Raw genomic sequence first — 13,461 nt, forward strand, 5'->3', positions numbered from 1 at the left:
ATTCAAACCTTGGTTGTCGAAGAATACTCGATTCGAACCCAGGCTGTCAAGATTCAGATACTCTGATTCAAACTTTGGTTGTCAAGGGAGCCTTATCAGATAGAGCATTCCAAGATCATTCAACCTTATTCCTGGAGGGCACCAACTTTGGTTATATTTCTGAGTTAACTCTCTCTGCATTCAAGTAGGAGTTGAAAAGTATATTTTACTAGGGTTTGGGCTCATCTTAGTCTAGAGTTACTTATCATGGACTTGGGGGGGGAAGTGGTTCTTACAGTATGACTGTCAGACATCTGCAACCATTTTTAAGTATAAACTAGGTATCTTCAGTAAAGCCAAGATCTATCTAGGATAGTCATCTACCCAATGAACCAGATTTTCTCTATGATTACTGAAGTTTTTGAAAATAACTTAAGGAGAAAAATGACAACATATTAAGGGCCCGGGCCAAGAGGCAAAGGATCTTATTTGTCTTTCCTTTGTCAGAATAAGATTTTCTCTTAATTTACCCCTCAGGTATTTGGTCAGACAACACCATGCATTCAGATTTGATGTCTGAATTTACAGATCAAGCTAGTTCTGTCTAAAATCAATTGAATTGTCACCTTTGACCCCCATCAAGCATGGGTCAGTCACTGAGAATAAGACAAACACACATGTATTATCCAAGCATTAGGGTCACTGAGGCAGCCATCAGCAGTCACACAGGCTGGTAATTTGTTCAATATAATATTGCTTTCCTCTCCCCTGGGGTCCCAAAAAGTGAGCCATTGTTGACAGATATGTTTATAGTTAGCAAACACATCAACATTTAATAAGTACATGAAAATCAGAGGCTGGGATATTATACAAAGCTATCAGATGCCACCCTTAGATATGTTAAAGTCCTGTCTGACAGTTTGCAATTCTATTTTTGCCAGTGTAGTCTGTACCCCTAAAAGATTCTAAACAAGCTTATTACACACTTTCCTGGCACATTTTTGCAGCTTGCAGATTCTTGTTATTCTTTCCTGCTGAATTGTTCTTTCCTGGGTGCATATTGCAAACTATTTGTATTCTAACAATAAATTATCTACCTGAGAATAGCTCTCATCCTTAGGGGATTTTTGTTAGGAGGAGAATTCCCACATCTTCACTTTTTATTTTTTAAATGGAGATTATAGGTGTATATTAGTATTAGTATTATGGGTGAGCTACCTCTTCCTGGTAAGTTTTTGAATGAAGAGAAGGTAGGTTCCAAGTAGACTAAGATACAGGAGAGAATGAAGGTTATAGTGGTTAAACTTGTTCAGGGGGTCTCTTAAAAACTTCAACTTTTACCCCAGTAAAATTAGGTTTTAGTTTCAATGTGCACAAAGTGGATCCTGGCAGCTAGTGACAGAGTAACTACTTCAAATCCCATTTCTTGATTTTAATTTATACCAAGAATTCATTGCCAGAGGGCTACTCTCTCTGTATGCCTGGTTTATTTCCATTGAAAACTATCTTATTTCTTGCTTTTATTCTTTATACCCCTGAGTCTTGTGGCAAAATTTGTGACTCACTGGAAGAGTCACGTATATAAAGCTCTGGGCTTGATACCCAGCACCACAAATCTCATAATGCAAATAATATTTTTACCTAAGTACTGACAAAATGTGCTAATATTATTATTTTGTCTTTTGAGCCACACCAGCAGTTCTCAGGGCTTACTCCTGGTTCTGCACTCAGGAATTACTCAGGGGACCCTATAAGATGTCAGGGATTGAACCTGGGTTGACCATGTGCATGACAAACATCCTACCTGCTATACCAGGGGTCTCAAACTCAATTTACCTGGGGGCCGCAGGAGGCAAAGTCGGGGTGAGGCAGGGCCGCATAAGGGATATCACCGAATATTCGCAATAAAAAATCGCATTAGTAAGAAAAAAATCGCAAAAATTGCATTAAACATTTGCATACCCCAAACGGAACTGCTCGGGGTATGCGAATGTTTAATGCGATGCTTTTCTTACTAATGCGATTTTTATTGCGATTATTCGGTAAGCGAATAATCGCGAATACTGCGCGATATTTGAAGGCCGGCCGAGGGCCACAAAATGTTGTATAGAGGGCCGCGAGTTTGAGACCCCTGTGCTATACTATCACTCTGAACTCACTAACATTTTTTCTTATTGTATTTATTTATTTATTTATTTATTTATTTATTTATTTATTTATGGGTTTTTGAGTCAGTCTCACATGTGTTGGGGCTATTCTTGGTCCACTACTTAGGGCTGTTAGGTTACACCTTATTTTACCTAAAACAAAGACCATCCCTAGTTCCTTTGTATGTTTGTTTACAACTTGAATTTACCCCAAAACAAAGATTGTCTTACTTGTAAATCTGGGTGGGACTGACTCAGGATACCCTGAGCTATCTGTCCTCCTGCCCCACCAAGGGTTAGTCTCTGTGCTCAATAAAATCGGCAGTTCTGGCAGGCAGCTTGCTCTCCATATGAGGTAGAACGCTGCCATATTACACGTGTTTTATGCTCAGCCTGGGTTAGATTATTTCATCCACGACCCTGATTGAGACTGATTCAGACCCTGGGGTTGGAGATAGGGCTCGAGGGGTAATTTTTGTTTGGTTTGATTTCGTTTGGTTTTTGGGTCACATCCGGCAGCGCCCAGGGGTTTACTCCTGGCTCTACGCTCAGAAATCGCCCCTGGCAGGCATGGGGGACCATATGGGATGCCGGGATTCAAACCACCGTCCTTCTGCATGCAAGGCAAATGCCCCACCTCCATGCTATCTCTCTCCAGCCCCTCGAGGGGTAATTTTACAAGGAACCACTTCTAGTGGAGCTTGGAGGACCCATGTGGTGTTGGGTCTTGAGCCAGGATTTCCCATGCAAAGAATATGCTTCAGTCCTCTGAGCCATATTACTTTCTTTACTCTTAAATTTAAAATGAAAAGGCAATTCTAAGTTTGATTTACTTTGAGTGGCTTCATAAACATTACTAAAAGGGCATGAGGGACTTTCCAATAAATGCTCAACTTAAACTTGTGGTAAGACTTGATATTTCCATTCTTGGGTCTGACAATGCTTTGTGGCTGAGCACTGTGGTACTCAGAAGGCAACAAACTCACTTCTTAGTGAGACTGGTAGGGGTGATCTACAATGCCAAGGATTATACTTGGGGCCTTTGTAAAGTTAAAATTTCAGTGAATAAAAAGAAATAAAAAGGAACTTAGGTCCTAGAGCAAGCAGCAGCCCTTTGAACTATCTGCTCAACCCCTTAGTTATAATTTAAAGAAGCTTAAATAAAGTTATCCAACAAAATATCTGTTACTATGCCTCAGTATAGTTTTGGTGTTCTTCAAAGGCATTTTTGGAAGAGTGGGACTTACTGTCTACTTTGGGAGATGTTTCTCTTCAAAGACTTGGGATAGGAGCCAGAGCGATAGCACAGTGGGTAGGGTGCTTGTCTTGTATATGGCTAAATTGAGTTGGATTCCCAGGCATTCTATATGGTCCCATGAGCCTACCAAAAGTATTTTCTGAGTGCAGAGCCAGAAGTAACCCCTGAGCACCACCGGGTGTAACCCAAAGCAAAACAAAATAAAATATTTGAGATACACTTTGATATCTGGTTATATGGTCAGACTTTCTTACAATCCTTTTAGAACCTTTTGATTGTTACTGTGCCAACTGGGGACTCATGAGATATTTAATTCTCACATGCTTCTGTATTTTCTTTGAGGTTTTGTATCTATGTCAGATGCAGATAAATCAACATACCATCCCCACATCATATTTTAAAACTGGTTTGTATCCAACCAATTCAAGAACAAATAACATTCTCTAATTGGTCACCTTTGTTCATGCTCTTCATAGTCTCCAAATAGATTGTTACTCAGACCTTAGACCAATTCTGATAACCAATCTATGTTTAGCACTATTGAAACATCCTCAGGATTTTTTCTTTTTAAGCATTTATCTTCATCAAAAATATGTTTATTATTAAATTGTCCTTATATCCTGAAATAAAACTATTGAAAATATTTCAAGCTCCCATAGTTCTTATTTCTCTCACTTAAACTAATACAAGTTATATTAATGAATTTCAAATGTGTATTTCCTAACTCAGGGAATAATTTTTTAAAAAGAACATTTAGGGCTGGAGAGATAGCACAGTTGTAGGGTGTTTGCCTTGCATGCAGCTGATTCAAACAGATGGTGATTCTAATCCTGGCATCTCATATGGTCCCCTGTGTCTGTCAGGAGTGACTTCTGAGTGTAGAGCCAGGGGTAACTCCTGCGTGTTGCTGGATGTGACACAAAAACAAAAACAAAAACAAGAACATTTAAACTACAAATAAAATGATATAGCATACTTTTCTCTTCATGACAATTGACAGGTGCACACAAAGATGCCCTTGGAAAAAATGGAAGATCTTCAACTGGATGAAAAATACCTACAACCAGAAACTGAAGAAGTGAATGGAATCCTTATGACCAAGATGATCAGTGATAACTGGGACAAAATTTGGAATTTTCAAGCAAAACCTGATGACCTTTTAATAGCAACTTATGCAAAGGCAGGTAGGTTTAGAAATGAGAAAGATTGGTAATGGCAGAGTCCACTTTAGAGAAGATGAAATGCCTGAGTTAGCTTTCTAATTTTAAAGTCAAGTTTTCACTTAGATTGGTCCTTTGAACGGTGAAAACCAAATTTAGTATGAGCTCTAATCCACCAGAACCCAAGATGCCCATGTTTTTATTTTGGGCCATACCCAGTGATGCTCTGGGTTTACTCCTGGCTATGCCCTCAGAAATTACTCCTGGCTTGGGGAACCATATGAGATGCCGGGGGATTGAACCGAGGTCCATCCTGGGTCACGGCGTGAAAAGCAAATGCCCTACCACTGCGCCATACCTCCGGCCCAAGATGCCCATTTTGATTTAAGTCTCTCATAGAGAGATGGCTCTTATCCTCCATCATCAATGGATTAATTATAAAGTTATGTTAAGCAATCAAATAATTTACATAGCACAGAGCTCTCAGAGTAAACTTTGTCAACAGCCAACCTCTCCTATTTTATTCTCTAATTCTCTCCTGAAAGGGACTAAAGTTCTTGTCCATAGGATGATTCTTTTAATGGAAAGTTTCACACATGTGACAATCATGTGCTTTAACAATAATTCAAATGCTACTAATGGGATTAACTTATGTTTATACAAACACACTGGAAAGGGCCTGAGAAATGGAAGATAACATTAGAATTAAACAAAATAAGGCATTTGTGAGTAAAAAGTAAAGAATATGATTGGCTGATACAGCAGTGAAGGACAATAGGACATCCTAACCAGGTAAGACTGGATATTATTAAGTCTTTTGTATTACCTGTATTTATAGCTTTGAGAATTATAATTAAGTGAAGCAAAAATATTCAAGCTGTAACAAGTTTAGAAAGATATTTCTCTAGCTGTATAACCTTCCAAGAGCAATTATAGATATTTATTACCAGAAAGATTTCAGATTTTAAATGTATTGATCTCTAAGAACTGCAATGTACTTTTTTCCTAGCCAGACTTTGTTCCACTGTCTCACTCAGTCTCATGGTCAGCATTTGCTGGTATAAAAACTGCAATGTCTTCATTGACTATAAGAGACTTTACTACTTTTTAACTTTCTGTTCCATGATCCTTGTGCATAGTTTTTTCTTCCGTAATATGATTAGTAAAGTTAGGACCTTGACATTCACATTCCAAACATCAACAAGGAAGTAGGAAATAAGGGATAATGTCATACGCCTACCCTTTAAAAATTATTTCCTGAAATTTTGTGGTATAGTCCACTTAGCTGCCAAAAAATGTTTAAAAACAGCACCATTGTACATTTGATTACTGAAACCCAGCAACATTTTTGTAACCATGGTGCTTAAATAAAGAAATCATTTAATTTAAAAAGAAAATAATACCTTTGAGTCAACTAGTTATGTGCCCAACTAAACATTGAAGATTATTTTATTTTTTTAAAAAAATTATTTAAAGAACTCTGAAATACAAAGTTGTTGATAGTTGAATTTTGGTTTTTAGTTTGTTTGTTTTTGTCTTGGGGCTTCATCCAGCAGTGTTCAGGGGTTACTTCTGGCTCTGTGCTCTGAAATTGCTCCTGGCAGACTCAGGGGACCATATGGGATGCTGGGAATCGAACCTGGGTCTGTTTGCATTTGCAGGGCAAATGCCCTACTACTATGCTATCTCTCTGGCCCCCACTAGCTGAGATTTAGGGATGTAATAGTTCAACAAACAAGATTTATTTATTTATTTATTTATTTTGGTTTTGGGGCCACACCCTGTGACACTCAGGGGTTACTCCTGGCTATGCACTCAGAAATTGCTCCTGGCTTGGGGGATCATATGGGACACCGGGGGATCGAACTGAGGTCCATCCTAGGTCAGCTGCATGTAAGGCAAATGCCCTACTGCTACGCTACCACTCTGGCCCCAAGTTTGATCTATTTTAGAGAGAAGAGAATAATGAATAGTCATTGAGCAGTGAACAATTTTTGCTATGCCTTGTCTCTTCCATACAGGTATAAGCTTGTTAGGATATGAAATCTGGATAATATATGCTTGTATCTCCCTATGTTTATTTGGTTCCTTATTCACTTGCCAAGCTACATTTATGAGGTATAAAGCCCTTTGATTGGTATTAGCTGTAAAGATAACAAAAATCCTACTTTCAACTGACTCTCACTCTACAAAGAAGCAAAGATGTTAACTGACAATGTACACCATTCCTAGAGGACAGGTTCTATCTCATCAGTATCACATGGAGTTGCTATCAACCTTAAATTTCACAGAGAGAAAATGTCTGCCCTTAGTATAAGGTAGCTGAAATCACAAGAGAGCTGATTCTACCCATCTCTCAACAAATGTAATTTTAATTTAATATGTGAAATTAAGAAAATAAAATTAAATTGTACTTCAAGTGAGAGGAATTTAGAATAATTTATGTTTCTAGGTACAACCTGGACACAGGAGATTGTAGATATGATCCAAAATGATGGAGATGTGCAGAAATGTCAGAGAGCTAACACCTTTGATAGGCATCCTTTCATTGAATGGACTCTACCTCCACCTCTCAACTCAGGTAAGTAATGTAACCACTGAGCTGGTTCCACTTGAATGTGAGGAGAGAATTATTTCTACAATTGGGTTTTTAGAGAATATTTCCAAAAGATTTTTAGAAAGATTCAGTTGAAGAAATATTTCTTGAACTTTAGACAATAAAGTCTTTAGAAAATAAAGACTCCAAAATCTAACCTCTACACCCACACTGTCTAGATTTAGTCTCAAACAAAAAAAATTCCTCAATGTTGAGAATTTCAATGACTATGAATGTGTAACACATCAAAAGGAGAATTTCTAATGTTAAGAGTCATATTATTGTGTCATCACACTGCTGTGCCATGGAGGATTATCTTTAACATGTTGAAGCTGGTAAAACAGCAATTTGTATTTCCTTTCCATCTGGTGGCTCCAATAATAGCATTCTGCTTTATTGAATGGTGTCAAATTAAAGTGTAATATGAATTTTTGGCAATAATAACCATTTCTATTGGTACATTTTATCTGAAGTAGTAAGCAGTATGTCCTGGTGTCAATGTGTTAAATTAATTTTTCTGTAACCTGTCAGAAAATCAAGATGAATTAATAAATTATATGTTAATTATATATTGTCAACATAAAAATATGCTTCAAACCAAGGATATTAATGTAAAATTTCACCAAAACTCTTGAAGGTCATAGTTTTTGCAATAAGAAATGATAATAAAAAGGCATAATCTTTAGAACCTGACAGTTCAGCATTATATACTAGCTTGTACTATCATCTGGGTGACCTTGAGCAATTTGTCAAAAGTCTCAAAATGTAATGTTTCCTTATTTAAAAATAATACTTATGGACTCCATTGTTAATTCAATTATTTCTGTATATTATTTGTTGAAGTAAAATATCTATCTCTCATTGAGTTGCCATTATTCCACTACCAAATTCAATTCACCATGTATTTATGGGTTTATTATTAATGATCTATTTTGCTCCTTTATATTACTTGTCTATCTTTATGAGAAAACATATCATTTGATTGCTGTTATAAATCCTTTCTTTTTATATTGCTTTATTTCATATAAAATATATTATTTTGCATCTGCCAAGAGGGCAGACTTGGGGACTATATGCGATGCCAGGGGATCAAACTGCTTTTTCTCCTAGGTCAGCACGTGCAAGGCAAACACCCTACCACTTGCACTACTACTCTGGCCCCACGGCATTTCTTTTAAGACAGGTTTTGAGTCTGTAAAATTCCCGAGAGTTGTTTATCCATGAAGCTGTGTATTCTTCCTTCCTGAATATGTCTGACTGGGAGAAGAACTCTTGATAATGCATTTATTTTGTTGAGTTTTGTCACTATAACCCACTACTGCCTTCGAGCCTTGGGGGTAGCTTGTGACAAATCTACTGTAAATCTTTGTATGTAATTTCCCTCTTTGATCTTGCTGCCTTCTGTATTCTATTCCTATCTGTGGTATTTATCATTGTAACTAGGATTGTCTTAGGGTGTTTTTCTTTAGATCTCTTTAAGCTGGTACTCTTTGGGTATGCAGGATTTGGTTGCATGTACTCTTTAGCTCTAGGAGTTTCTCTGCAATGATGTCTTTGATAGCTGATTATTCATGGGAATTTTCTTCCTGGGCCTCTGGGACTTCAATGATTCTTACATTATTTCTATTGAGTTTATCCCAGACTTATATTTTCATATGTTCACATTCTTTGAGAATTTTTCCATTGTCTGATCATTTGTTTTAAGTCTCTTTTCTAATCTCTTCTGTTGTATGAAGTTGTTATGCAGCTCATCTTCCAACTTATTGATTCTGTCTTCAGCAGCTGTTATTCTGTTGGTGAGGCTTTCTAGTAAGGTTTTCATTTCACCTATCAAGTTTTCAACCCTGATATTTGTTTGAAGTTTTCTCATTTCTATTTTATATCCTCTTCATTCTTGTTGTGTTTCATTCCATTTATTCCATGGATTCTTTAAATTTTTTGAACATCCTCCAAATTTCCTCTCTAATGTCCTTTTTAAGAAGGCTATGTAGGTGGCCAGTATTTGTTGAGTCTTCGAAGCTACCATCTTCATTCTCTAAATATAATGATGTTCTACATTGTTTTCCTGTGTCCTTTGTAGTGTGATTTTTCTATGTGTTTTGATGGTGTAGTACATTGATTCTTTGGCCATGCTCCTCTATTTTCATTCTTTTGACAGGGGGCACTCACCTGCTCATCACTCAAGGAGTTCTTGATGCCACAGAGGGAGCTGACCCTCCACCCAGTTTTCAGTAAACTGTTTTAACTCTCACCATTTTTGAATGAGATAGTTTTTGGTTCTTTTGTTGATGTTGCTGTTGTTGTTGAACTTTTAAGTGCTTTATAGAACTTGAATATTAGCCCTTTATCTATTATGTGTGTGTAAACATTTTCTCCTACTCGAGTGTCTTTTTGTTTTAGCTTGAATTTCTTTTGCTGTGCAGAAGATTTTTTTCTTTATCTTTGTTTTGTTTTTGCTTTTAATGCTCAGCGTTTACTCCTGGATGTGCACTCCAGTTAGACTCAGGGGATCATATGGGGTCCCGGGGATTTAATCTGAGTTGGACTCATGCAAGTCAAATGCAAGACAAATACTATGTCTAGACTATTGCTGTAGCCATGTGAAAGATTTCTAATTTAATATACTTCCATTTTTTTAATTTTTTGGTCACTATGTTGTAAATGTCTATGTTGTTCACTCCTGGGGAACTCTGTAGATGTTTTCTTTAATATATTTTATGCATCTCATCTAATTTTAAGGTATTTAATTCACTTTGAATTTACTTTATTGTTGTTATTTATGAATCATATATGGCAGTACTCAGGGCTTACTCCTGTCCCTATACTCAGGGATCACTCCTGGAAAGCTCAGGGGATCATATGGGTTATCACAGATCAAACCACGGCCAGCCATGTACAAGGCAAACCTGCTGTAATATTGCTCCAATCAAGTCTCCTTTAAATTTACTTTTTTGAATGGTGTGAGACATGGTTCTAATTTTATTACTTACAGTTGACAATAGTTTTCCCAACACAATTTGTTAAATAAACACTGTTCTATTATGTGTGTACTTAGCTCATTTGTGATTAATTGCCTATAAGTCTGGGAGGGTGAACTCTCAATTCTGTTTCATTGATCTGTGGATGTAACCTTATATGAGTATCATACAGTTTTGATTATAGAGCAATAGTGCAATTCAAAGATGGGAAACACAAAACTTCGTATCTTATTTCTTTTTTCTATAATTATTTTGGCCATTTGGGGAGTTATGGCTCCTAACAAATTTTAATAGGATTTGTTCCAAGTGCTTGAAGAACATAATTAGAATTTTGTTTTTAATTTTGGAGGGAACTTGGCAGTTCTCAGGGGTTACAACTAGTTCTGTACTCACAAATCACTTCTGGTGGGCTCAGGGAAACATATGTAATGCTGGAGATAGAACCTTGGTCAGCCATGTGCAAGTAAAATATTCTGCCGCCTGGAGTACTGTCACTCCATTCCCAATCATTGGAATTTTTAGTGGGTATTTCATTGAATCTATATAATGCTTTGGGTAGGAAGTTTTGACAATATTTATTCTTCAATGTATGAACAATAAATATATTTCCATTTCCTGGTGTCTTCTATTTCTTTCAGAAATGATTTATGTTTCTCACAATATGTCTTTCATCTTTTTTGTCAAATTGATTCTTATGTAGTTTATGTTTGGGGACACTGTTTTGAAAGAGGTGGTTGTCTTTTTGTTTTGTTTTGTTTTTTGTTTTTTGGGCCACACCCGTTTGAGGGGTTACTCCTGGCTAAGCGCTCAGGAATCTCTCATGGCTTGGGGGGACCATATGGAATGCCGGGGGATTGAACCGCGATCGTGTGGTCCTTCCTTGGCTAGCGCTTGCAAGGCAGACACCTTACCTCTAGCGCCACCTCGCTGGCCCCTGGTGGTTGTCTTTTCATCTTTTTTCTAGTGCATTATTTGCCAACAGAAATGCTACAGGTTTTTGTATTTTGATTGTGTAGCCTGATACTTTTCTGTATTAGTTTAAGGTTTCTAAAAATATTTTTGGTGTAGTCTTAAGGATTTTTGATGTATGTTATCATGTCTGCAAGTTTTGATGGTTTAACTTCTTTTCCAATTTGAATTCTGTTTTGTTTGTTTGTTTGTTTGTTTTGTCTTATTGCTGTGGCAAAGGCTTCTAAAACTATTTTGGATAAGAATTGTGAAATTGTATATCCTTGCATTGTACCTGATCTTGGTGAAAATGTTTTCAGGTTTTTCACCATTGAATATTATATTGCTTGTAGGTTTATTAGAGATGGACATTACAGTCTTGAAATATGCTTCTTTTCTTCCTAATTTTTGGAAGGTAATGATCATCAATGGGTGTTGGATATTGTTCATAGTCTTCTTTGCCTCAATTAATATACTATATAATCTTATATATATTATATATAGTATATATATAGTATATATATACTATATAATCTCTTCTTTGACATGGTATATTACATTAATTGGTTTGCATATATGAACCATCCCTGCATCCCTATGATGAACCCACTTGATCATGGTTATAATTATTTTGTTGAATTCGGTTCACTAAGAGTTTCTTGAGGACCTTAGCATCAATGTTCTAAATGATCTTGGTCTATAATGTTCATTTCTAGTAATATCTCTGTATGCTTTGATAATAGAGTAAAATTGGCTTCATAAAGGCTATGAGGAAGAATTTTTATTTCCTTAATATTTTGGGTAAGCTTGAAAAATGTGAGCACTAATTTTTTTTTAAAATTCTTGGTAGAACTCACTAGTGAGCCCATCTGCATCAGGTATTTTGTTTCTAGAGTTAGTTTTTTACTATGTCAAATATACATTTACTCAAAACTGAGTACAATAATCCTTTGTACATTTTGACCATTCTCTATAATTTTGATACTTGAATACTAATTTTGTTCAAATTTAACTTCACATGTTCATAATTTCTTAAAAATGTCTTTTTAGGGGCCCAGAGAGATAGCACAGCAGTGATTGCCTTGCAAGCAGCCGATCAGGACCAAAGGTGGTTGGTTCGAATCCCGGTGTCCCATATGGTCCCCCGTGCCTGCCAGGAGCTATTTCTGAGCAGATAGCCAGGAGTAATGCCTGAGCACCGCCGGGTGTGACCCAAAAAAAATGTCTTTTCAATATTTCCTTGCTTTATATAATTTTATCTTTGTATAATTTTGTTTTTGTATAACTTTACCTTATGTATTTTACCTTCACATATTTTACCATATAAGTTTACCTTGCTTTTATATTTTACCTTTATACTTACCTAGAGACTCTATGAATATAGTGCTTTACACTAGAATCTTTCAGAGTTTGTTAAAGTTCTAAATGGTATTGTTAAATGGTATAATTAAATGGTATTGCTAATACCCCCAAATGATATGTATGGTGTCATACAGCAACCCTTGGTTCAGCAGGAATCGAATAGAGAAGTTGTTACTCATAATACTGGAAAAAGTAAACAGAATACTTTGACAGATCAGGCAAGGTCAAAGTAAAGAAAGTGAAAATACGTGGGTTACATGTTTGTTTGGTTTTTTTTGTTTTTTTTTTTTTTTTTGGTTTTTGGTTTTTGGGCCACACCCGGCGGTGCTCAGGGGATACTCCTGGCTGTCTGCTCAGAAATAGCTCCTAGCACGCACAGGGGACCATATGGGACACCGGGATTCGAACCAACCACCTTTGGTCCTGGATCGGCTGCTTGCAAGGCAAACGCCGCTGTGCTATCTCTTCGGGCCCAAGGGTTACATGTTTTTATTTGCCATAAGTTAAGTGCTTTGGCATTTCCTGATTAATGCTAGATTGATCAAGTCATACCATAAAGTATAAAATTTTAGGAAGAATTGTAGGAGATAATATCTATGGGCACTTAAGAGGATAGTTATGGAAATTGAGGGAGACTATTTGTCAGTAGGAACATTGGAGCAACTGCTGGTTGTTTGACTACATATAGTGGCTGGTGAGGCAGCAGTAAAATAGCTAAATGCTCAACAAATGAAGGAAGTAATTCCTACTTTTATAGGAAATGAATGAAACATTTTCTGATAGAAGAATGGCATATTACAACTTGCTTTGCCACTGTTTGACTTCCTATCTTTGCTTTGCTGCTACATTCATATATCAGCAAATTGCATGAGTTTATTTTCTCTGATAGCTGAGTAGTATACCATTGTGCATATAGGTCACAGTTTCCTTATTTAGTTAAATGTCTCATTAAATATTCATTAAAATCTATTATCCATTACTCATCTTATGAATTAATCTTTCCTTTAAAATTTCTAGTACTCTTCTTATTTTT

At 36.5% G+C, this 13,461-nt stretch overlaps 1 protein-coding gene across 1 annotated transcript in view; it reads left to right on the top strand.

Annotated features, from left to right (window-relative positions):
- LOC126019153 (sulfotransferase 1C1) overlaps positions 1–13,461 on the top strand; it is a 32,661-nt gene that overhangs the window by 7,536 nt on the left and 11,664 nt on the right. The window contains exons 2-3 of the mRNA XM_049781352.1: positions 4,385–4,568; positions 6,997–7,125. Coding sequence (XP_049637309.1) covers positions 4,397–4,568; positions 6,997–7,125 — 301 coding nt within the window. The 5' untranslated portion in view covers positions 4,385–4,396. The remainder of the gene's footprint in view (positions 1–4,384; positions 4,569–6,996; positions 7,126–13,461) is intronic.

Source organism: Suncus etruscus, chromosome 9, assembly GCF_024139225.1.
Source record: "Suncus etruscus isolate mSunEtr1 chromosome 9, mSunEtr1.pri.cur, whole genome shotgun sequence".
Classification (NCBI taxonomy): domain Eukaryota; kingdom Metazoa; phylum Chordata; class Mammalia; order Eulipotyphla; family Soricidae; genus Suncus; species Suncus etruscus.